We start from the raw sequence: 25983 nt of genomic DNA, 5'->3' as shown, positions 1-25983 counted from the left end.
GAAAGTAAAACAACACCAGCATATGTGGGAGTTATAGCAGAAACGGCCAAAGGAATCACATCAGCTTTCTGCTGCTGTAACCATACCTGAGGGAGCCCACTTATAAAGCATGAGGGCTTATTCAACCCACGCGGGTGGAGGTTCCAGTCCCTGATCAGCTGGCCCTGTTGCTTTTAGGCCTATGGGGAGGAAGCACCTTATGGTGGGAGCTGTGGTAGAGCAAAACCACTATGTGGCCAGAATTAAGAGTAGAAAGGAAGGGACCAGGTCCACAATCAGCTTCAAGAGCATACCAATGACTGACTTCCCCTAGGCCCCGCCTCTTAAGGGCCCCGCCTCTTTAACACCCTGCCTCCCAATGGCACGAAGCTGGGAACAAGACTTTAGTACAAGGTCATTTAGGGACACTTAAGACCCAAACTACAACCCTACTCTGTTCTTAGTTACTCTCCTTATATCAAAGAAGACATTTGGCATTAGGAGAGCATGAGAAGAAGATTAACATTAAACAGGGATGAGAGGTGGGAGGGAAAGGGAGAGAGAATGGAAATTGCATGGAAATGGAAGGAGACCCTCAGAGTTATACAAAAGTACATACAAGAGGAAGTGAGGGGAAGGGGAAAAATAATACAAGGGGGACAAACGAATGTCAGTAGAGGGGGCAGAGAGAGAAGAGGGGAGGGGAGGGGAGGGGAGGGGAGGGGGGATAGTAGAGGATAGGAAAGGCAGCAGAACACAACAGACACTAGTATGGCAATATGTAAATCAATGGATGTGTAACTGATGTGATTCTGCAATCTGTATATGGGGTAAAAATGGGAGCTCATAACCCACTTGAATCAAATTGTGAAATATGATATATCAAGAACTATGTAATGTTTTGAACAGCCAACAATAAAAAATTAAAAAAAAAAAAAGACCCAAACTACAGCAAGAGCAGATGGGGAAATGGACAAAACTGTTCCCACGCTGTCTGAAGGGGTTCAATGCCCCTGATGGTAGGGAGTGAGTTAAAGATCCGCACTGAATACTAAGGCAGACGCCACAGAAAGGGGGGTAGAGAAAATGTGCCAATAACGGATTCAATCACGAAGACCTGAACTGATGTGAGAGGAAGCAGGAAGGGAGGAGGCAGGGGCCAGACGAAGTGGAGGGGGCGGAGAGCAGCATGGCAGGCCGGGTGGAAGCCACTCGTCCCCAGAGGATGATGACCACGGCCTCACACCCCGTGAGGAAGCCGAGGAGCAGTGGGTGTCCATCTCTGGGGGTCAGGAGTCCCCACAGGGCCGTTCCCTGGACATGGTGCTGTGAAGTGGGCAGAGGGCAAATGCCATTGGGCTGGGCAGAAATGGTGGCTGACGCCCACAGGTGGCCATGGGCCAGGCATTTTGCAGCTTGAGCCCCATCCAGTCACACCTCCAGAGGGTGCCTGAGGGTCAGAACACGGGGTCACCCGAGCAGCATGGAGCCCACCTGCTCCCCTCCCCTGCAGCGGCCCACCCATCCAAGGACGGAAATCGACTAGAGGTCCAGCTCACGGTTTCCACCTCCGGTCCACCCACCCTCCTCAGGGTCTCCCGAGTGACCTTCCCAAAGTGCAAATTCCATTGTGCTCTCCTGTTTGAAACCTTTCCAAGACCAAGCAATGCCAGCGGCTGTGCCACGCTCCCCGTGCCGGGCCCAGTGCAGGGTCCACCCACTGACTCTGTCAAGCAGGTGGGGGATCTGGGTCCACGGATGTTCCTTGGCTCCGTAGTGGCCCCTGGAGGAGGAGCTTCCCACCCCACAGCTGGGAAGGTCCTGGGGGCCACTCGTGGAGGGCGGGCAGGCAGCAGGCAGCTGGAGGTCTTGGACAGGAGACAAAGAAAGGGGCTGCCGCGTGCGGATGGGGAGCTGCCTCCAGGATGTCAGTAGAAAGGGGGCGTCCGTGGCAGACGAGGGCTCCAAAGTCAGGAGGCCCAGGTTCCACCGGGGCAGAGTGACTGAGGGCAAGTCACCCGTGCTCCCGGAGTCCCAGCTTCCTGGCTGTGAGATGGGAATGGCGCTACCCGCCTTGCTGGGTATTAGTGGTGACTGAAGCTGGAAGGTTCTGGCAGCAGCTGTCAAGAAAGAGACATGTCGTCCGTGATCCCTTTCCTCCCCTCGCTGGTGACAGGATCCTGCCTGGTCACCTCCACCCTCAGCAAAGACCCTTTGTGTTGTACTCCTCCTACAGTGACCTGGCCAGCCCTGAGCAGACGTCACTGGCCAGGGCCATGGCTGTGAGAGGACACACCAAGGCACCATGTCCTCCTAAGACCTGATGCAGGGAGCCCTGCGGGTGTCCCCTGACCGAGGCCCAGGGGAAGGGCTGGGTTTGGGTCCGAAGAGCACGTTGAGCAGCTTATTAGCTGATTCTGCTTCAAGATTTAAAAATCACTTCCCTCTGGTTTCTGAATCTCTTCACCTTGTACAACTGGAAAGACCACTGAGACGTGAACAGGCGATGGCATTCCCCAGGGGCCGGCGTGTTTTCTGGCAGCTCAAGGGACAGGGCAAAGCCCTCTGCTGGACACCACGATGGGGAATCAGGAACAGAATCAGGAACAAGGGCCCCACATAAGGCAAGTGGAGAGCTCTGTGTAAAATATATTTATTTTCAAAAGTTCCCTTTATAAAACCAGAATATGTAGCAAACACAAAATAGGAGAACAGCGAGGCCCGTCCTCAACACAGACCACGTCACACAGCCGGGCACAGAGGTGCGAGCTGGGGCAGAGTGTCCTCCAGGTCCCTGGTGACTCGGGACCAAAAGAAAGGAGTGTCCACATCCTCATGGTGCGGAAGAGAGCAGGCCAAATGGAAACCCATGAGACCACGCTGAATCGTCACTGAGGCCAGGGTGTGCAGGGGACCCATGTCTTCTGCGTGGGAACGGATACGCTGCACGCTAAGCATCAGACAGCAGCACACATGGGCCTTCCCTAGTCCAAGCCCAGGGCCCTGCTGGCCTTCTTGGCGTTCAGGAAGTTCTTCTTCCTCCTGGGAGGGATGTGCAGAGAGATGTCCGGGTCCTTGGGGTTTCTGAATATGAAGAGCTTTTCGCCTGTGTTTAACACGTCGAGGGCTTCAGCACCTAGGATGGGGACAGGGGCCGGTTCGCCAATGGTCTCCAAGGACAGGTGCGGCCAGCCTTCCCCGCAGAACGCCATCCTCTCCCTGATGGGGACATACGTCTTCTTTAATATGCTAAGGAGAGAACAGAAGGTTGAGCTGACATGTGGGACTCACTCTGACCTTCCTGAGAGTTCTGAGTTCTCCAGGAGAATCCCAGCCACGTGCCATTTGAAGACCCTTCCCACCTTTGGGCACCAGAGTGCCCCTGAAGTCAGTGGAGGCCTGTGGCAGCACTCCAGCCGTACTGGCCTGTGACTCAAGTTCTCAGAAGACTTGTGGGCTCGTTGTCATGACATTGTCAGCTTGGGCTCAGCCGGGCAGGGAGTTCACACCATGAAGATTGGCAGGGCCCCAGGAAGGCTCCACCCCCCCCACCCCCCCCACCCCCGGCCGACTCTCAGACATTTACAAGGAGACCCTGGGCCTCACTGTAAACCAGCTGAGGAAACTGGGTACTAAGCAAAAGTTCCAGGCCGGGCAGACGTCAGCAGAGGGTAGCACACTTAGGGAGGGTCCTGGGACAGGACTGCAGCAATCTGCCCGAGCCATCCCTGAATCCCCGGCTGCTCTTGAGAAGGCCGTGGCTACTGCTGAGAGCCCGTGGGGCCTGAGAACCACTGGTGCTCTCTGCCCAAGCAGTGCAGGACAAGGCCACAACCTGGGTCTGCAGGGGACATCACTGGCCAGTGGGGTGCTGGACCATCTGAAGGGTTGGGACAGATTCAGTTCCACCTCTGTCCCCTGAGCGAGGACTCCCAGGTGGCTCTGGCTCATATCCTACGTCCCTTCTCACCGTAGATCCTGGTGCCTCTGGGCGGGGCGAAGGCTACCACAGTGCGCCAGGTGCTGTGACCATCGCCCCTCATGTTACCTGCTGCACACCGGTCAGTGCAGCCCAGAAGCACTCCCAGGGGAACACGCTAGTCACACAGCTTCAATCTGGACTCAGAGTGGCTTCTCCCGACCAACCTCCTGGCCTAAGTTCTTTGGGACGACTTTCTGAGACCCCCATCACAGACAGCCCCAAGCTGTTACCATGGACCATCAGTGACGGGCTCAGCACCTCCACCTGAGCTCTGGAACGATGGAGGCAGGGGGCTCAGCAGACCCTCCCCCTGGACAGTCACTGCTCCCCGAGCACAGGGCGCCTGCCACTTTTTAAGCCCTGATGAGCTCGCCTGATGTGACTTCCCTAAATCCCTCGTAGATGGAATCCAGGAGACTCTTGGTCAACAGGTGGTCACATCTAACCCACTGTGCCCCTCCCGTCCCTCTGATCTCCAGGTGTGCAAAAGTCACAGGCCAGAGATGCAGGCCTTGGGCACACAGAGCACGCACAGGCCTGGAGCATTAGGCAAACGCAGGGACAGTTACGGTCCACGTCCCATGGCCACCAGGTACTGGGTCTTGGGGTCCCTGGACTTCAGGTCTATCATCTTCATTTTCTGGAAGGTTCAATGCAATGAGAAGTGAAAGGGCTTTGGGAATAATAATGTCTGAACAGCTACAAGGAATTATTCCTTTTCTAATTATAGCCCTTAAAATAGCTATTAACTAAAATAAATACAGTAATTAAAATGCTAATAATGTTATAACATTCTCCTCCTGATAGCTGCAGCTTATCTTCAGCTTCTAAACTAAGCCCAGGGACTAAAGATGTGTGGCCTTCAGGGAGGACCCTGCCCCGTCACGGGGCATCTCCCCACGCTCTCAGGCAGCGTGGACGGCCCTCCCCGCACCTGTGCCGGCGCCTACCTCGCCTTCCTCTGTTGGGCCCAGCGCACCTTCTCCAGGCCCCTGGCCATCAGATCACCTCGCAGCTTCCTCTCCAGAGCTTGCCACCAGGCCTGGTGTTTCCTAACAGCAGAGAGATGCTCAGGTTAAAAATAACAGCCTTCAATTCCCCCCGTGTGACCTCGGCTGGCCTCCGTCCCCCCGTGTGACTTCCGCTGACCTCCATCCCCCCCGTGTGACCTCCGCTGATACCAGGACCTCTGGTCTCCACGCCTCCTTTCCCTTGCTCAGGACACACCCATCAAGCAGGCTCTTGGCCTGGTCAAGGAGGAATCTCTACCCTTGAAGGGCTCCCAGTTGGGGGGATCACAGAGACAGGTGACATCAGTCGAAGAAGGCAACACAAAGCTGGGGACATTTGAGCTCAGGGCGTTCATGAAGGGCTGTGTGGCTTGTGGGGCCCGCCTTGGCCGGGGAGGCATGGCGGGGCGGGTGGGGTTCCGTCTCTTGGTCCTCCTGCCTGAGACAGTGGACACACCCGGAGCCACCAGCGTGTCCTGAACATGCGCGTGCAACATGGAGAAGCACCGTGGGAGCCAGGAGGGTGGTGGCAGGGCGTCCTCAGGCCATGGGCGTGTGTGACTCCAGACCAAAGGCGAGGGGCCTTGTCACACTGCCAGGGAGACTGAGAGGAGAGCTCGGTGGGCCTGGGCCCCAGTTGGCAGAGGACGGCACAGTCCGGAGAGTCCAGCCCAGGGAGCACTTTCCTCTGCGCCGTGGCTCCCACCCGCCCAGCTGGAGGTGGGTGCAGCTCGTCCCTCCCCACAGTGGGCAGGGGGCTCTCCTTCCCAGGAGAGGTGTCTCTGACGACAGCACCCCACAGCAGCTGCCCGCGGTGCTTCCTGGGCCTGTCCCTCCGGGGCTGGACACAGCTCTCCCCACACCCCACAGGTCCCTCAGTCACCGGCTCCCGTGCAGCCAGTCGGCTTCCGTGGCTTGAAAGCCAAGGCCTCAGGGAGGGGCTGCCAGGCCCCGGGCGGGGGACCAGGAAGAGGGCCTGCCCGCCCTCAGGGACTCTGGGTGGCCCGGGCCGGGAGAATCCCCTAGTCCCCTCGGCTAGGAGGCTGGACAAAGTGCAGGCACTTGCCACCCGAGTCCTCCTGCTGTCCCAGCCCCGCAGGCCCTCTGGACTTGCTGGACCGCTCTTCCTCACGGCTGGCCTCACGCCCTCCCTTCCCCTCACCCAGCTCTGCCCACGTGTCCTCAGCAGTGCTGCAGTGGGGTGTTCCACCCGAGGGGCGTCAAACACGCTTCCCACCCACACATTTTCCACCAAGGATGGGTTTATGGGGACGAGAGTCACGACCTCATGGTAAGCCGGGAGGTGTGCACACAGGTGTGCACATGCACACCTCAACCACACTCAACACGCGCACATGCACTCAGAAAGCCTGTGGAGGGAGAAATGTGACCAGCGGACGGTGAGCCTGATGGACATTTTTTCCAGGTGGTAGGTCTGATCCCCTGCTCCAGTCCCCTTACAGGTCACCCTCTCTCTGGTTTCCAGAGGCGGTCACCACAGGGCACTCACCTCCTCCTGCCAGGGTCGGCCTGCTCCCTGCCCTCGTGGTCTGCTGCACGGTCCGAGTGCTTCTCACTGACCGAATCCAGCAGGGCCAGCAGCTGGGGCTGGGAGCCCGCGGGCAGCAGCACACTCAGGAGGCGGCACAGCGTGGCCCCGGGCACCATCGCCATCTTGCAGAGGTACGACGCCAGCCTCAGCTCCTAGGGCAGGCAGGGGAAGGGGAGCTCAGCCCGCGCCACCTCTAGACCTGACATGCGTCAATTTTAAATTTATTGCATTCTTAGGGCTTTTTGTCTAAGGAGAATAAACATTTTAGTAGTTAGTCTGGAAAACAGCTTCTAAATTCACAGAGCTGTCAGAAAAACCTATCTGGTGAGCACCTGTGGCACCGCGGCATTCCTGAGGCTGCGTCCCTCCCTCGTGACTGTTCTCGGCTCTGTCAGGCACTGCCCGAATCACATGGCAAAGGCCCTGGCCTGCAGCAGGGACACTGCTCACCTTTCTCCTCCTTGTTCCACTTCTGTGAGGCCACACGGCCCTGAGGACCATTCAGGCTCCAGAAACAACTGAAGTGTCCCTAAACCAGGGGACAGAGAGTGTCCCAGGGACACTGTGCTGCGTCCTTACCACAGAACACCGTTCTGCAATAAGTAAAAGAGCTGGAAGGGCCTAGAGTCTAAGGCTGCTTGACTCCAGGCACACAGGTCTGCGGCCTGGACAAAACTCAGAGCTGGGGCAGACCCTGGGTTGCCAGGGTGGGCAGTGGGGGGCAGCACGGGGAGGGCTCTGTGGGGAGGACAGTCCTGCATCCTGACGGGGTGGACCTGCTGTGCTCAAGTGACAGAGAACGGTGCATGTGCTGACACCGATGTCAGCTCCTGGCTGTGACATGCTCTGGGCAACAGCAGGGGGAAACACGAAGCCCGGTGGACGCTGGCATGCCCCACACTGGCTCCGCAACCTCCTGTGCATCCGCAGGATTTCAGAACGAAATCTTTGTGGAGAAACCAGCACAGATCTGGTACTCCAGAAAGCTCCCTGGCACCCAGCGGCACTGAGCAGAACAGAGAGGCCTTGGGCTGATTCTTGTCTTTGCCTCCGCCTCCTCATCTGTAAAATGCGGGTTAGGATGACACTGTGGCACAGGGTTCAGGGAGGACAAATGGAGCTAGAGCTTGTCCCACTGTCCTGTATCACACAGGCACAGGTAACAGCACTTCTGGTCAGGGCAGGCACACCTGACCACCTGGCCAGTCAGACCTCCCCTGGGACTTGGTGAGGCCTAAGACAGACAGCAAAGCTGGGGTGGGGAGGGCATCGAAGGGCCAGGAGCCAGGACTGCCAGCCACATGTCCCTCTGGGAGGCGGTCATTCATGTGCACTAGGAAGCAGGAGAGCCCTGCAGAGGCAGAAGGACCCGGGGGAGTCCATTTGGTGTTTGTACCCCTCGGGCTCAGCCCGGCTTTCCTGGGGGGTGGTCAGGGGATCCAGACGTTTCCTTTTATATAAAACAGCATCAGGGCTGGGGCTGGGGCTCAAAGGTAGAGCAGTCGCCCACCATGCATGAGGCACTGGGTTTTTTCCTCAGCACCACATAAAAATAAATAAAGATATGTGTCCACCTACAACTAAAAAATAAATATTTAAAAATAAAATGAAATAAAACAGCATCACATTTGCAGATACCCTGCACACAGCCTCTCGTACCTTCCTATCATCACTTGTGCTACCTAAGACGCAGGACACGATGGTGACCTACCGGGCACAGCACTGGCTGGGGAATGGTGGGCAGGAGAGGCCATCAGTGTTTGGTAGAGACACAGCCCTGCCCGACCAGCTGCACAGCACCTGTCCACAGCAATGCAACTTATTTTGGATCCACAGTTGGCTGAATGTGGGGACATGGAACCTGCCTGAGTGTCCCCTGCCTGCCACCTGTGCTGGGCCCACTCATGATCTGCTCTGAATTTCCCAGGCCAGCTTCCTCAGCCCATTCAATGGCTGAGGACAGGCAGCTCTGAGGAAGGAGAAGAGGTGTGTGCAGGGACAGAGGCAGTCTGGGGCAGTGTCTCCTCACCTGGCCGCACAGGGTCACGAAGGTGTCCGTCTCCATGTTCTCCAGCAGATCCTCCAGCACAGCGCTGTCCTGCTGCTCTTGTCTCCAACTAGAGGGAAGACAGAGCCCAGTGAGGCCACTGCGTTAGGAAGGGACACCATGAGGCCATCCAGGCTCCAAATAAGGAAGAGGGATCAAAGCCACACCGCCGTGTGAAAAAGAAGTATATGGACATATATATGTACACACACACACACATGCACGTGCACACAGATATACGAAGAGATGGTGGGGAGGCCTGTGCCTCTTGTTGCCTAGGCCTCTTCCAAGGAGGGTGGCCAGGAGAGGGTGGCTCGAGTGAGGTTCCGTGGGCCCCTGAAGGAGACAACTGACTCTGACAGAGGCTGGGCAGCGGTCCTCAAGGCCTGCACCAAGAAGACCAAGACCTGGTCCATGTGCCCTGTGCTGAACAGAACCAGAGCCACTGTCCAGGGAGGGCCTGGCCCTGACCACAGGACCAGCTGGCTTCCCTTCGCAGGAGCCTCCTGTCCTCCACGGGAGCAGCTCTCCTGTCCACGTGGCCTGCCCACAGTCCTGCTGGTGGCCACACCCACTGCGTCCTCAGGTGCAGCTCAAAGCCTCCAGGGAGCGCGTGAGTGCTGCACACCCCAACGCCCAGCCCACCTACCCACGCCTCCGAGAAGCTCCTGGGCACAAGCTCAGCCCTTCACGGTCACCTCAGAGCCCCAAGCCGTGCTCCGTTCACACAGCATCTCAGCACCCGGAAATCATGCCCATCAGACTCCAGTCTGCTTCCTTCCGACTAACTCGTGTCTGTTTTCAGGACCCGTCACACTGCCCAGTCCAGATGGCCTCACGTTCCCTCCACACCAACGCCAGGTTCACAGTGGAAAACGCCAGAGCTATGAACCTTGTTTTTCTAAGAGTTCCTGATGCCACAGGCCAAGCTAACTGTCCAGTGTTCATCGAAGAATAACACAAAGAACAGAGAACGAAGGCGGGAGCTCCGCTCTGCAGTCTTGATAAAGCGCCATGTTTACAGGGAGGTCCGAATGAGGCCTGAGTTCTGCTGATGTCGGCCCACGGCTCGGTCCTGCACTAAGATGACGGAGAAGCCGGTGAAGAGGAACAAGACCTCTCTCCATTATTTTTGCAATTTCTTGTAAGTCTGTGATCATTTAAAAAGTCTAAAATATTGGTAAACCTCAGTGATAGGAAAATAAGGTATCTTAGAAAGACATCAGGGACAAGGAAGCCGATTCCCGCCAAGCTGGGTGGCTCGTGCCACGTGCTGGCTGGCACCATAGGCGGGAGGGTGAGAGGCAGGTTCCCCAGGCCTGCAGGGGACGTCACTCCCGGGACCGTGGGCCACGGGCCCTACCTTTGCTGGTGGAGATCCAGTAACTTCTGGCCCTTGCCCAGGGCCTGCTGCAGGACGGCGGAGATGGGCCTTTCAGAGTCCTCCTCCCCAGGCTGGCTCAGGAGCCCGGGCCCCCCAGCCACCCAGTGCTGCCAGCTGGCCAGGGCCTGCTGCTGCTGGGCTGCCTCCTGCTGGGCCACTTGGTCCTCCAGCCTCCTGTCCAGGTCCTGCAGCTCCTGCACACAGAGGGGACGGGTGGTGAGTCCCACTACAAATGTGAATGGAGCAAGGACAAAGCCTGGGCTCCCGGCACGCGCTGGAAGCCTGCCGGGCCCATCTTGCCTGGCTCCCCTGGTAGAGTGACCAGATGTCGGATGTGCCCGCCTCCTCTGTCACAGCTCCACCCAGCAGGTGGTGCTCCTTCCTCTACAGGGACTTCCCGACTGCCGACCGACCATACCTCCTGGGTGGCCGGCTCCCCAGTCCCTGGGGGACAGGGACATCCCTCCTCACATCTCACTGACACCCTTCACACGCACTTTTTTGAAGCCACCTGCATCACCGTCATGCACCCTTTGGCTACAGCTTGGGCTCCCTGGGGGAGTAGGTGCACGGTGCCGGGCAGCTGCCACCTGTCCAGGGGTCACCGCAGAGTACCTGCCAGCATCTGCCACTGAAGAAGTCACGGGACGCAGCACCACGGTCCCTATCAACAGTGCCCACAGCACAGAGGCACACCAAAGGGCTGCTGGTCCCTGGTGGCACCAACTTAGGAGGCTCCGTTACGACTTCTGCCTTCGCTGTGGTGCGCAGGCAGAGCACACGCAGGGAAGACGGATGCTAACTCTGGAATTTGGATGGTGTCCCAGGCGGGTGACCCGCAGTACAATGTTTTCTTGCCATAGTGGACCGTGGTGGCAGCACAGTCCCCAGCCAGACCCAGGTGCTGAGGTGGACAGCAGCACTCCAGCGTGTGCTGAGCTGCCGCACAGGCCAGGGCCACAAGTGAACTTGTGTCTTATTCTCAGTTTATCGTGAACTAACCCTGGAGGTCGGGGGGCATCTGTGGGAAGGTCTCTGTCCTTCAGCGACTCTAGACCACACACCCCCACTTCTCTGAGTTTATGGAGAAGGAAATCGGGGCAGAGTGGCGGTCATGTTCCAGGTGACACAGTCACTGAGAGGCAGAGTCGGGATCTGAGCCCAGGCCAGCAAACTCCGGGCTTGTGCTCTCACTGGACCACGCTGCCTGACACCGTCGGGGGGCACCTGCCTTCCCAAGTCACCAGAAAATCTCAGCAGAGGAGTCTGCCAAGGTGGGCCCGGGTAGGTAGGAGGCCCCCAGGCCATGGAGGTGCAGGCAGGGAAAGCCGAGGTGGAGGTCAGTGGGGCTCATCCTGAGAGGTCCTGGTGGGCCTCACGGGGGACGGTGGCCCCTGATCCTCCTAAATATGCACAAAGTACTCTGATTTCTGCGGAGGGAACAAAGTTTGTATCAAATTCTCAAAAGAGTCCACAGTCCCCAAGGCTCAGAGATACAACCCGAGAACCAAGACAGTGGGACAAGTGGCCGAGAGGAGCCCCGAGAGACTGCGTGGAGAGACTGGCAGCCTGGCCACGCACTCCAGCCGCGATCCAGGGCCTGGGAAGCCTCTGGGAGCTGCGGAGCGGCACGTCCACCCACTGGGGTCTGCCATCCTGACCGCTGACCACTGCAGCACCCTGAGGGGAGAAGAGGTAGCCCTAAGTGTTCTGTCGAGCTGTGAGCCTGGCCAGACCTCTGCTGGGAACAGTGTGGGATGGAAGACTCCAACTTGAGCCTGTTGGGGTCACCAGAGAAGTGGTGGAGCACAGAGGCCATCTCTTCTAGAGGAGCTTGGAAATCCCTGGTCAGGAATGGAAGGCAGGTGGACATGGCCTGCAGCTCAGCGTTCTCTGGTGGGACTTTCTCCAGAGCTTCAGGCCTGTGCCCCAAGCCTGCTCCCCTCCGCACCTGCCTGCTGGGTTCCAAGCTCCGTCTGGGCCTGCCTTCTTTAGAGCTTGCTCTGCTACTAGACTTTAAATACAAGGACCACAAATCCCGGGCTGTGGTGACTTGTCTTTCTCCCCAGCAGTGAGAACAGGGCCCAGCTCGTGGAAAAAGTTAATAATAATAATAATAATAATAATAATAACAACAATAATAATAATAACAATAATAATAATAATGGCGGTTAACATTTCCTGAATGTCTACACTGGGCCGGAGCATTTACACAACTTATTTAATCTTCACAAAATGACACAAAATCAGAATTTACCATTATCCTTTTTATAGATAAGGTGACTGAGGCACAGAGAGGGTAAGTGAAACTCCTGAAGTCACAGTGTTGGGCAAAAACACAGCTGGAGAGAACTGAGGTTTCTCTGGTCTCTGGTCCCATCTCTCAGTTCAGCAGCCTCCGAGAGCACCACCAGGTACCTGCCCGATGCATGAACAGAGCGACAGCTGGTGACACTGATGGGTGGTGGAAGGAGGGATGATAGGTAGACAGGTGACAGAAAGACGGATGGACGATAGACTAGAGGATAGAAAGATGGTAGAAATAGATTAGGCAGAGAATGGATAGACAGACAGACAGACCGACGGATGGATGGGTGGACAGAGAATAGAGTTCCTTTTTGCTGGGTATTTGTTGGGATTCAGAGTGAGTGGGACATGTCTCTAGATCCTGAAGACTCAGTGTGGGGAGGGGGCAGCTCGTATGCAGAGACAGAGACAGAACACCATCCTCGGTGATCACAGATTCAGATGGGGCTCTGGGAGCACAGAGCTGGGACAGATGGTGCCACCGGAGGGCATCCTGGGTGGCTTCATGGAGGCGATCCCGGGGCTTGTCTTAGAATGTAGACAGGAGTTTGCAAGGAGGTGTGGCAGAAGTCTTCTAGGTAGAGGCCCCTCTAAGGAACAGATGCTTGAATGTATCTCAGGGCTCAGAGCAGCAGGAAGGTCTAGGGCCTGAAGCCCAGGGTCTGAGGGAGGAATGGTAGGAGGTGAGGATTTTTTTTGTTTTTGTACCAGGGATTGAACTCAGGGGCACTTAACCACTGAGCCATATCCCAAGCCTCTTTGGGTATTTCATTTAGAGACAAGGTCTCCTTGAGCTGCTTAGGGCCTCGATAACTTGCTGAACTGGCTTTGAACTTGCATCCTCCTGCCTCAGCCTCCCAAGCCATTGGGATTATTAGGTGTGGGCCACTGCTCCCAGCTAGGAGGTGGAATGTGGACCTGGGGGTGGGGCTGTGCGTGATCCTTTTGTTTTTCATAAAGAACCCTTTGGCCGCAGTGTGGAGGGGAGGCTGGAATAGGGAGGGGGCCAGGGGCATGATCTTAGGACAGGAGGCCTGCTTTGCTGCTGTGGGCCTTGGTGAAATGACCGTCCCTCCCTAAGCTCAGCCTCTTCCCCAGAAGACTGGGACTAGAAATGCCACCGTGGAGGGAAGGAAGGGGCAGAAGCACAGTCAGTGCCTGGGCCTCACGCAGAGCTTGGCGGGTGCAGCCAATAGTGACGCTCTCTGCCTTTGAAGCCCGGGTGGCTGGGAGCCGCGAAGCCAGGCCACAGAAGACCGAGTGCAAGAACTCAGGCAGAATCATCAGAGGGTGAGTCCTGGCACAGGAGAACCAGGCAGAGGGAGGAGGAGGGAGGAGGGAAGGGAGGTGCCCATGGGCCTGGAGGTGTGTGCTCAGCAGTTCAAACCAAATGCACATACAGTGCATACAGTTAGTCTGGGGTCACAGCGTCTGCTCCCTGGAAGTCCTTCCTGTTTAAATCTGCCCATCACAACCATTCTGCCCTGATCCAATTACACCTTGCATATGTTCCAATATCAAAAGGAGTTTGAACCCTTCCTTCATCAATGAGGTGCACTCAACGTCACCCTCGCAGGAGTCCTTTCTCCCACAGCATTTCATGGCATACTTTTTTAATCCTCCTGAGTGTTTAAGAGCTTAAAAGCCCATTTCCAACAGGAGAGCGGTTGATGCAGACGATCAAATGCAGAATGGAGTCCAACATCTGGAGTAAGACGGCCGTCTCCTGCCAACTGCAGACTGAATGAAACAGCGGTCACCCATCACCTTGGCCTTGAGGACACCACGTCTTCTCCACTCAGGACCCATGGCCTCTTCCCAACAGACCAGAGGTAGGAAGCTCTGTCCTACTCAAAGTCTCAAGATGTACAGGGTGTTGTGGTCTCAGTTACCAGTGGACACAGGTGATCTCGGCACCACGAGGGGCTTCCAGGCCGCACTGAGGTGTTCCCCGTGCAGGTGGAGGCAGCACGTAACTGTGAACTGAGAGCCAGGGGTCCTAGTGTCTCGCTCTGCCCCCGACTCCCTGACCTTGGACTGTCCTTCCCTGGAAAGGCTTCATTCCCTCCATCTGGAATCCAGGACAGGGCTCCCTCCGTGCCAACCACTCCGAGTGCATCCCGTGCTGTGTGTTTGGGTAAGTGCTGGGCCAGGCCTCCTCCCGTTACCAGGAGTCCACCTCGAGTGGGTGTATATGCGGAAATGAGCGTCTGGGTTGTTTCCCCCGTTAGCCGTTAGGTGGATTTTCAAAATGGTGTTCTAGTTTCTCCTATGAGACCAACTGTGTACTCCTGGGAGAAACTCAACCTGGCCACGATGTATTGATTGACTTCTTCTCATAGATGGATGGGTCATGGTCACATCTGGTGTCTATGATCACAACTGCCATTGTTCCTTCTTAGACTGCTCGTGTCTGGTTTTGGTATCAAGGTTCGCTGAGCATCATAAAATGAGCTGAGGAATTCCATCCTCCTAATCTCAGGAATAATGTGCACCCGAGACCAGCAGAAGACCTTAAGGTTTGGTGGAGCCCGCCTACAGAACTGTCTGGGTTGGGTGTTTTCTGTGAACAGGGAGGTGCTTAACCTATGCACCAGTTTCTTTCATGGCATTAGGAATGTACATGTTTTTTTCCATCTTGAGTCAATCTTTCAGACTTTTCTAGAAATTTTCTCCTTTCAGTTCAGTTTTCAGATTCTTCAACATAAAGCTGTGCACGGTATTCTCCTATTTTAAAAAACTGCTGCATCTACAGTTGCTTTCTAAACTCTGGTATTATTTACTTGTCCATCACCTCTTTTTGTCATGGCAAGTCTTGCCAGACATTTGTATATTTTATAAGTTTTTTTCCCAAAAAAAATTCAACTTTCCACTTCCCTGTGGCAGTTCTGTTTTTATTTTTATTTACGCTATGTTCCTTCCTCTGCTTTCCACAGGCCAATTACCCCAGTTCCCCCACCCCAGCTTCCTACATGGTCAGCTGTGGGCCTTTCTTTCCTAATGTAGCTTAGGGTATAAAGTTCCCTCCAAAACCTGCTTTAGCTGAATTCCACATTGTGGTATGTCATAGGTACATTATTTTTCTGCTCTATGTTTTAAAAAATATTTTCCATTATTTCTTTGACCTAGGAATTATTCAGAGGTATGTTCTGAAGTCACAAATTATGGACTCTTTAGCAATTATCTTTTTTAACTGTTTTGAGGTTAATTGCCCTTTGTTGAAAGGTAGCCAGAGTGACACATGGTGATTATTTGTCACTGCTCCAGTGTGTGCTAAGGACACATTCTGGTTACCTGTTTGCTGTGAACCCTGGGTGCACTCAGGGCGGCTTCTCAGATGCTCTTCTGTGTGCCCTCTGGGCTCCATCTGATCACCAATCATACTGAAGCGTGTGTGCCGAGATTCTCACCTTAACCTGACTCCTCCCTATTCTTTCACTTTTCCTTCTTCTTATTTTCTTCTATTAAGTTCACACAAGTCTGGCTCCAGGTGACCAACGTTTCAACATCATTTTCGTATGACCTTTATTTTTTCAGTAAACTCACAGATCATGACATTCTGCTGATGCTTTGGGTCCCCAATGTCTTCGAAGGCCCTGGCCTGCTCACACAGGCCATCTCCCCTGGCTTCTCACTGCCCAGTGACTTCCTGCCCACGGAGAGCTCACCTCTGGCTGCACTCAGTCTTTAGAAATCCCGATGTGTCCTCTGCAGACACCTTGCTCTGCAGAGATCGAGTCTCTGCACCAGGACTGGAGACCAGCCTGGAGTCCTGCTGGCTCCTTTGTCACCTGGGATGTCCTGGCTGAAGGGCTGCACGCATCTGGTCCCTTCTCGTCTTCACTCTGCTGAGGCCTTTCCTTAAAACTCATAGGGCAGCTCCCCCCCCCGCGCATGCAGCAGGCGGGAAGGCAGGGGCTCTGGCCCCCCAGCCTGTCTGGGTGTCCTGCCCCATGGACACATCCCACAGCCTCGTCTCCTGCCCGGGGCTCATCCCAACCCGGGTTCCGGGTGTCGGTGGTGTCAGCGCAGCGCTGACACCCGATCTGCTCTCAAGGCTCCCTGCAGCTCTGACGGGGACACTCGCAGCCAGTCCTGAAGGACGTTCTCCGTGCTTGAGCTTTACGGGGGCAGCACTGGAAGCTCAGTGCTGGAGCACCCAGAGACCCTGCGGGAGCTCTGTCCTTAAGACAGCTGTCACCACGCAGCGTTCACCATGTGGCCAGAAAACAGTCTTGGACTCTGTGATTTGCCACCTTTTAAAGAATTTATGGGACCCCCATCTTGATGAACTCAGCTGGGACAGTCCATCCACCAAGGTGACAGTGCACCAACTCAGGGAGAGACTCTGGCTCCTGTCACTCATCAGCCACGCGGTCTTCACGAAGGCCGTGACCTGCCACCTGCCCACATCTCTCTTTCCCTGAGGAGTGAGCGTGCTGACAACACCCACTTCACAGCAGGGCACGATAATCAACAATATAACCCACAACAGAGGGCGCGGAACGGCACTCAGTGCTGATCACACTTAAGTGGCAGTCTTCAGAAACAGAATAGAGCTGCCGATGCTTAACTGGCCGCTGGTCCATTCACGACACTCGAGCCCCTGCCTGCCCCCACGAGCTACTCCACACCTGGGAGGCCTCCCCCTGCATGTAATTATCACAGTAATAGGTGACACATAAAATTCTAAAGTCCAGGCACAAAGGACCTCAAATTAGTCCTCAAAACAGTTATTACCATAGCTCTCATGCTATGGATCCTCTTCTTCACCCTGAAAGAGTGCAGCCTGCAGGCTTAATGACAATTTAGAATTGCAAAGATAAACAATCCAATATACGGTGATGTTCAGGATGCCCTTAATTGAAATATGCACTTTTTCCCCCCATACTGCATCTTCATTCAAACATGCACTTCTGTTGTTTGAATGAAACACTAATGTCATTAAACTGTGGCCCCTGCCATTGACCAGAAGATTCACCAGTTCCCCACGGTCTCTCCCCAGAGGCAATGCCCTGGAGCTGCCTGGGCTGAGAGTTGCAGGCTGCTGACCTACAATGCACCCCACTTGGTCCTCAGCCCACCCAGGGCATAGACCGGCCGGGCGCTCATGGCCCATCTGCAGGTGGAGGAAACGGTGGCTTTAGAAGGTGCCGGTGCCTCCCGACCCCTCCTGCACTCACCGGGCTGTGGGACTGCAGGATCTGGCCGCAAGCCGCCTGGCTCAGTGTCTCCGACTCCCTCAGCTCCTCCAGCAGCAGACCTTGGATGCTGAGCAGGGCGGTGAAGGCCGACAGGGTCTCGGTGGCCCGCGCCGCCTTCTGGAACTGCACAGCAACCAGCGACTCCGCGAAGCGTCCCTCCTGGGCCTCCAGCCGCTGCACCCTCTCCCGCAGCAGCTCCCCTCGCACCTGGGGGACCAGCAGCACCAGAGGGCAGTGAGCCGAGGGACGGGAAGGAGAGCCAGCAACCTCACAGAGACCAGGGCCGTCCCACAGAAGCACGGGAACCTACAGGAGCCACCGGGAAGTGTCCAGCTTCTGAGGACCACGCCTGTCCTTCATGCTGTACTTACCACCCTCGAGGGTGAGCGGGGCGTGTTGCCGTCGGCTCAGACCCTCCGTTCACTCTCCCTGCGCAGCTCCCAGGCCCCTCCACCCTGTGCAGAGCCTGGCACCTGCCTGACTGAAGTGCCCGCCACGCTCTCTTCCTTTGGTCTCCAGCTCCCGACCGGCCCCTCGGGCATCCTCACTTCTGGGAGCAAGCGCCTGTCCTGCCCTTCTCTGCTCATCCCTCCAGCTCCTCCTCCCCTTGGGGACACTTGCTAGAGCGCAGGGCCAGCTGCACCCGGAGCTCTGTACGTGCCCAGCCAGCAGACCCGACCATGGCCACTCGGCTACAGTCCCTCAGCGTCCACCTGTCTTCTCTTCTGTCAAGGCTACAGGTGTGACATCAGTGCCTCTCACCTCACCCGAGCCCTAAAAGGCAGGCTGCGCTCTGTGCGCCCCACTCTCTGCAGAAGGAGCAGAAGTGTGACCCGGAAAAAAAGCTGCACAGGCACCGTGGCTCCTCAAAGTCACCATGACCCAAAGAAAGGCGCACGCCCGCGTCCACCAGGGGGGGACATCCGGACAAGGAAAACGCGGTCCACTCGGCCTACCCAGGAAGGGAATCCCGACCTCGGTAGAGACAGACCTCGAGGACACCAGGCTGTGTGACGTGAGCCAGTCCCAAAGGACAAGTGCTGCATGACCCCCCATCTGAAGTCCCTGGGAAGTCAGATGCATAAAGGCACTGGGGACGGGGCAGGAGGAACGGTGGACACTGTATGATGCATATGCAAGACGGAAAGTTCCGGAGTGCAATGGTGATGACACTCATGTGCGAGGGTACCTGGTGCCTGCTGAGGATTGAGCCTGGAGTGTCCCCAAAGGCTCCTGTGTTGCAGGTTGGGTCCCCAAGGCAGCAGGGATCCGAGGTGGGGCTTTGGGAAGGTGATGGGATCCTGAGGGCTCTGCCCTCGTCAGTGGGTGGACCCATTGATGCATCACCTGAATGAGTGGACTGTTGGAGGTGGAGGAAATGCAGGAGGCAGGACCTCACCGCAGGAAGAGAGTCCTTCAGGAAATGTCCTTGGGGACCATATCTGGTTCCCAGCCTCCCTCTCCCTCTTTCTCTGCTTCCCAACCACCAAGGTGGGCAGCACCTCTCTACCACGCCCTCTCTGCCACAACGCTCTGCCTTATCACAGGTCCACAGCAATGGAACCAGCTGACCATGGGCTGAAACCTCTGAAACAGAGAGCCAAAATACCTCTTTCCTCCTTTAAGTTGTTTTTCTCAAGTATTTTGTCACAGCAATGGAAATCTGACTAATACAAGTGAGCTGTACATTTTAAAATGATTGAACAGGTGTGTTTTGTGTGAAGTTAATGTTTCAGCACAATAGAAAGATGAGCAAGAAATGGGCGAGCTGTCTCCTTCATCATGCACCTGCATGAGCTCAGTTTTACAGGTTACACCATATGGTCTCGATTTCCCTCTTGGGTGAGCAAGCAGTGGTCCAAGTCTTACAAGGGCCAGTCTCCTACAGAGATGCAGGGCAGAATGAGTGGCCACAGGGCTAGCTGGAATTCTGTTTATGCAAATGTAAACTGAAAATGCGGGGGAACAATTAGCTCTTTGTGTATCCCATAAGAACAACATGGACTACAAAATTTAAGATATTCCAAAATCCTTTTTGCTTCCTTGGAAAGCTTAATTTATTCATTCCAGACTATGAAATTATGTCTCTAGAGAGGGTTCAAGTCCTTGTCTAAAAGGACTCCTAGGAAAGGACAGATTTGCATTTCTATGAGGTTATTAAGGACAGGCTTCATTAAATATTCAAGCATCTGAAATAATAATAATTCATTCGCTGAACAATCTCCTGCTAAATTCCCTTATTTTAAGTTGGAAGCTTGACCAACTTCCTACCGGTTTTCCCTGCAGCACGTGGAGCTCAGAGGAGGAATCCCAGGTATGCCCTGAGACCCCGCCAGCCAGCAGAGCCACGGGGACTCCGGGGATTCGTTGAAGTCACAGTCTGCAGGTCTGGAGGCCCATGCAACCGGATGCAAGGGCCAGCCAGCCAGAGGCTGAGTCAGGTCAGCCTCAGCACCATGAGGAGCTCAGAGGAGGGGCTCAGGCGGGTCTCCAACCGGGAGGCCCCCAGGTTCAGCACACAACCTGTAGAGAAGGGGCCCCTCAGGCCTCGGGCTCCCAGAGAGAGGAGGAGTTGACCGCGCCCACCCCCTTAATCCCACCCATCCCATAACACCCGGGGGGAACAGGGGGCCGGAGGGAGAGTCCAGTGCCTGCCACAGAAAGTCAGGCCAGCAGAGGCCACATCAAGGTTCCCGCGTCCACCAGCTGGAAGAGGGGGCTGAGCCACGCTCCGTGAGCACCGCTGCGGCTGGAGGGTCCCTCTCCAGGCGGATCCTCCCCTCAGTGGCTCTAGGTGCCCAGACGAGGTGGGAAGGCGGGCGGGAAGTGAAGAAGACCCTCCCGCGTCTTCCATCGGGAGGACAGCGGACCCGTGAGGTCCCCTGCATCAATGTTTGTGGAAGAACACGACCTTGCTCAGGGACCATCACTCCACTCCCATTCAGATTCAGGATTATTCACTTCTGCTCCTGGAAAGACTCGACCTCCCGCCCTCACCACGATCAGAGCACAAATGTCACACAATCGAGGGGCATCTGCCTGGCCACCTGGAGTTTAAGGCTGGTCTGCCGTCTCTTCCCTGCAAGAAACCACATACCACCCAACCAGCTGTGTGACCCAGCCAAGGTGTTCAACCTCTCTGAGCCTCAGGTTTGTGTGTGAAAAGGAAACAAAAGAGCAGGAGGTACCCAGTGAGCACCAGATGAGCAGGAGCTGCCAGTCCCCCTCACTGCATCCTTGCCGTTATCACCACCTTGACCCTTAACAAAGAGGACCTCTCTAAAGTCGAGCCAGGAAAGACGGGAAGAATGGGTCGCGATATTGAGGGACTTTCCCCCTCTAGAAGGGGAGGTTGTGGTTGTCTGTTTCTGATCACAAAATCCAGTACGAGGTACAGAAAGGTCAACACTGGAGGTGGCTGATGACAAAGGGACTTACAAGGTGCACCTACTGTGTTAAGAAGGAAAGGAAGGGTGGGCGCAGAGGGAGCAGAATCTAAAAGCCAGAAATTGGACATCCGAGTGGAAAGGAACTGGATGGACACCCAGAGCCAGTCCCCCCCGGGGGAGGGGCAGAGAAGCAACAGGACCCACACCGCAGGATCCCCGCCTTAGAAACTGCACCATCAGGTGCACCTAGCAGTGCTGGTAAAGGAGAGGGCGGCCAGCTAACCAGGGAGCAGGCCCCCGGAAGTCCCCCCCACCTCCGTCCACAGCCCCTGCCCTCCCTGCCCAGCAGACAGCTGGGGTTTGCTCTTTGGGAGTCTGACCCAGGAGGAGGAGACCAGGCTCGTCTGGTGGCAGAGGCCCCACGCTGGAGACTGGGCTGAGAGGCCTCCATCCCCAGCTCTCTCCCCACTTGGCTCCGCAGGAGCTGGGCAGCCAGTCTGCCGTGTAGGCAGGAGGCTGCAGTGGCCCTCGTTCAGGAACCCAACTAGCCTGAAGGCACTAGGTCTGAAGGCACTGACCTCGGGGTTCCCCAACAGAATGGCCCAGTCTCATCACACCAGAGTGAAGGTCACAGTCTATGAGCCCCACTTGGAGGCCCAGAGACTCCTGACAGCTATTTACTACCCCATTCTTAAATATGAGCAGACCACCAAGGAGGACCACAAGCCTGGGAAAACTTCTAATGAACACAGAAGTGAATACCCAGGAATTAAAAAAAGAAAATCATTCTCAGAAAGAGGTAGAACGTTAAATGAGTCTTAAAACAACAACAAAAAAACATGTTCTTTTTTTAAAAATGGGCTTAAATTTTTTTAAGTTGACAATGGACCTTTATTTTATTTATATGCACTACTGAGAATTGAACCCAGTGCCTCACACATGCTAGGCAAGTGCTCTACCACTAAGCCTCAGCCCCAGCCACAGCCCTCATGGTCTTTTTTAAGGAAGAGAGTATGGAGGGTGGGTGCTCTTAAAGATTTAGAAATTGAAAACACAAGAGAAAAACTCAAAGGTTTGTAAGACCTTTGAATGTCTCACAAGTAAAGCAAAGGACAAAGAGAAGGAAAACAGTGAAAGAGGAAAATGAAGGAAAAGAGATCAGCACCTGGATATTCAGAAGGGGAGGAATCCTTAATACAACTGAAGGAATTTTCCAGAATCCCAAGATGGGTTAGACTGATGTCAAGCACAGGGCAAAACAGAAACATTTTCAGTCTTGCAAAAGTTCAAAGTATTAACTCCTTTCCTAGGAAACTAACAGAAGATGTGTTTCATTATAACAAAGAAGAAATTAGAAAAGAGAAGGCTGAAGAGGGTTGGCAGCATGACCCCAAGGTGGCAGCAGTGCAGAGGCACGGAGAGATGTCCTCAGGGAGATGGGATTAATAGAGGCGATGGTCCTGGTGGGAAGTCTGGCCAGCTGTCAAGAAGTGGACCAAATTTTGGTGGTAAGTAGGGAAAAGTAACCCAAGAGAAACTAAAGGATGATAGTAACTCCAAGAAAAACAGAAAGCTAACGCAGAAATGAAGAAGACCCCAGTTTGCTCTGTGATTCACCTGTGGATAACATTCAGGTGGTCATAATAATAGAAAATGTGAATGCTGATCTAACTATGTCGGGGCATGAGGGGTGCAGGTTGAGAAGACTCAGAGTAAATCTTCACCTTCCACAAAGGAAAGCAAATAGGTCATCCTTTTTTTTTTTTTTTAGTTTTTTTCCTTAGTTGTTGATAGATCTTTATTTTATTTATTTATACGTGGTGCTGAGAATCCAGGCAAGTGTGTTACCGCTAAGCCACAGCCCCAGCCTGCAAATCGGTAATCTTAAGGTGGAGATCCAACAGCAAGACAAGCGTGTTAGAGACACCAAGGTCAAAACATCAAGCAAAAAGTTAGGAACTATTAACTTGAGGAGTCAACAATACGTGTGTGTGTGTTGGGGGGAGTGGCTCTTTTTTAGCCCAAGCTTTGTAGAAAGAGGCATTTGACTACTTACAGAAGGGTTGATGAAGACAGAAGGCAACATTTTAAATGAACAACCAATGGAAAGTAGGAAAAGGGCCATCACGTCCAACCACCCTGGGACAGCCTGTCGTCTTTAGGAACGTGAAAGGTAGAACACATCAGAAAGGCGAGCTGAGGTCTGACCACCAGGCCCCATGGCCAAGAGGGGGGGCAATGGGAAGCCACAGACTCTCAAAAGGGAGCTTCAGGGCGGGGAGCTTGCGGGGGACGAGGGGGACAGTGTGAGCAGAGCCCTGTGGAGCCTTGGCCGTCTCTGCGGATGGGGGAATGTCCCCTCCCCTGCCTAGGTGGTCCCTGCTCACGGCACCTTTGTGTCCCAGCTTTAGGAGGCCCTGGCCCTCCATCCCCCTCTGGTCAGGCACCTCATCCTCCTGCTCCATCCTGCTGAAGTCAGAGCAGTGTGAAGAGCGGTTCCGACCGTGCCAGCCACCTCTGCAGACTCGCCCAGGCAGCTGCCCAGACTATGGCAAGCGGAGGGCCACGTGCAGGCAGTGGAGTCTGGGACGTGGATACGATGGGCGGATGGGCGGTGGCTGTGGTGGGCGTGCTGTCCAGACAGGAGGAAGATCATCAGAACAAGACCAGAAATAATGGGCGAGTGGGGAATGCAGTCGTGTGATTCCGGCTCCTGGAGAACAGGGATGAGGAATCTGTTCAGACAGCAGGAGAAGCACACCCAAGACAGGCCCAACGTCCTTCCATTCTGGATCCACCAAACCGCTCTGCCGGTGCAGGAAGCAGGTGGCTGCGCTGTGCTGCGGGCTCTGCTCTGCCACCCGCCGGCTGTGTGGCCTGGGAGGAGCCTGCGACCCCCTGAGCCTCACCTCTCCACCCAACAGAGGCAGCTGGTCCTCCTCCCTCCCCGTGGAGGGCTGCGGAGGCTCCAGGGGCCTTGAAATATCCAGGGGCTGAAGACAACCTGCCGGCTGAGGGCTGAGCTGCCAAGCCACTGTCGAAGGCAGGAGGACGCTTGTGTCAACAGGGAGTCCCCAAGCTTCAGCTTAAGCAAGAAGCAGAAACAGACCACAGACAGATGACAGAGTTGGAAAGAGAGGAAGGAGGAGAAGAAGAAAGATAGGTCTATTTTCATGGAAAGTCAGAAAACAAGCCACGCAGCTGTGCCGCAGACCTGCTCCGCCATGGGCTTGGCCTGACACTGAGGTGGGGGGAAAACATGTCCTATGTCCCCATCAAGGTCTGGAACAAACCAGAGCTTCGCCAGGGCCATCTGAGCAGGAGGTTCCATCCAATAGATCTGGCTAACCACCTCCACCGGGGAGTCTCCCAGGCCAGGTAGGCAGGTGACCCTGTCCCCCAGCCCTCCCCAGGGCCTGCGTGGTGTCCACTTTACCTCAGGACGTCTGCGCTCTCTGGGGCAGTCCCCTGCCTCCTGGGGCCTGGCTCCCCACCCACCAGAAAACACTTAGTCTTTCTGAGGACAAAGGAAGTAGTTTTTCAGATGGGCCTAGGATAAAGCCACGAGGAAGTCCCAATCCACTTCAAAGTCGATCGCACCCATACTTTTTCCTCTAAATAATGCATAAAATTAGAAGCCAGGGATGAAAGGATGGGTTAGAAATGGTGGCTTCTGGCCAGGATGGAGCAGCAGTGAACAGATTTACTCTCTACCTTAAACTACCAGGATCTTAGGAAAAGTCTAGACCAGAAAACGGCAGCTCAGGGCCAGGTGGGCTGCACAACTGCCCGCTCTGCTCAGAGGCAGCAGAGGGAGGTGGGAGCCCAGGGGAGCCCAGGGGAGCCCAGCAGCTCCGCAGATTCAGGAAACCAGAGTCAAGTCTGGGGGCTGCTGTGTCCACAGTCTGCGGAGCAGAGCCCCACAGGGGAGGGAGCTGCAGCGACAGAAGCCCACTGAGATCTGCTCAGGCAGAGCCACCACAGGCCCGGGAGGAGCCGCCAGGCAGCACAGGCCGGACTTGGCTGGCTCGTGTTGCCTCTCCTCAGAGTGCAGACCTCACACACAGGTGTCACCGGGGCCCATCAACCTGTCAGCTGTTCAGAAAGCGGGCGGCCAGGAGGCCCGCACTGGTCTGCCCGTCCCTCTCTGTCCCTCCCAAATTCACCCATGGCCCTGGATTCTGGGTGGAGCTTCAGACTGGCAGTGGATTTTCTGAAAGCGGGGACAGACTTGCAGGGGTGAGGGACAAGCTGCGCCTCTGCACCCATGAACCCCAGAGGGGCCCGGCCCAGGGAAGGCACAAAGCAGTGCTCCCAGCAGGAGGAGGAAGAGCCGGGCAGGCAGGCTGGGAAGGAGAAGCAAAGGAACATGGGAGGAAGGGTGGGGCAGGGGGGACAGAGAGTCCCCGAGAGTCCTCCCAGGAAGGTGACGCCCTCCAGCCCCCAGCTCACTGCTGCACAGCAGGGCAAGGGGGACGGCGGCCAGCGGTTCACCCCAGCCCTGGCCATCACTGGTGGTGGGTACCCATCCTCCTTCCCTCCCCAGACCCCACTTCCCCTCAGCCACGCGGAGGAGTCCAGACAAGGGGGTGTCAGTCCAGGGCTAAGGGTGGACTGGTGCCTGCAGATTCCAGTCAAGGAGGGGCCCAGTGGTGTTCCCAGCATGCTCTGCTGCCCCAGGTGAACCAGAGACCAGAGGGGCCCTGGAGGCACCCCATTCCCACAGGCTGTCCTCCGCGGGTCTCCTGGGCAGCTGTCAGAGGACCTGGCACCATCTCCACAGCTGCACAGACTCTGAGGACCTCCCTCCCCTGAAATGTGACCATGAGGGTTGATTTTAGTGCCACCTGGCTTGTGCTAAGGGATGCCCAGAATGTTGTTTCTGGAAGTGTCTGTGAGGGTGTTTCTGGGTGACAGCAGCATTGGAATTGGGGGACTAAGCAAATAAGACCCTCCCCAGTGTGAGCAGGGGCCATCCAGCCTCAGGAGAGCCCAGCGGAATGGAAGGGAGGGGGAAGGAGACCCTGGGCCTTCCCCTGAGCAGGGCCGTGGTTTCTTTGCCCTGGGAGACGTCGGCACCCCTGGTTCTCGGGCCTGGACTCTGGACTTACACCGCAGCCCAGGTCCAG

The 25983-nt window shown here is 55.7% G+C and overlaps 1 protein-coding gene across 1 annotated transcript in view; it reads right to left on the bottom strand.

Moving 5' to 3' along the window:
- Window positions 1-2665: 2665 nt before the first annotated feature.
- Evc2 (EvC ciliary complex subunit 2) overlaps window positions 2666-25983 on the bottom strand; it is a 96633-nt gene continuing 73315 nt past the window's right edge. Inside the window, exons 17-22 of the mRNA XM_071614780.1 lie at window positions 17445-17672; window positions 9934-10148; window positions 8553-8640; window positions 6482-6675; window positions 4912-5013; window positions 2666-3228 (exon numbers count right to left, since the gene is read on the bottom strand). Of these exons, the coding sequence (XP_071470881.1) occupies window positions 2964-3228; window positions 4912-5013; window positions 6482-6675; window positions 8553-8640; window positions 9934-10148; window positions 17445-17672 (1092 nt within the window). The 3' untranslated portion in view covers window positions 2666-2963. The remainder of the gene's footprint in view (window positions 3229-4911; window positions 5014-6481; window positions 6676-8552; window positions 8641-9933; window positions 10149-17444; window positions 17673-25983) is intronic.

The sequence above is a fragment of the Marmota flaviventris genome, chromosome 7 (genome assembly GCF_047511675.1).
Source record: "Marmota flaviventris isolate mMarFla1 chromosome 7, mMarFla1.hap1, whole genome shotgun sequence".
Lineage (NCBI taxonomy): Eukaryota > Metazoa > Chordata > Mammalia > Rodentia > Sciuridae > Marmota > Marmota flaviventris.
Note: the sequence above shows the minus strand (reverse complement) of the source record. Positions and strands in the feature narration are given on the sequence as shown.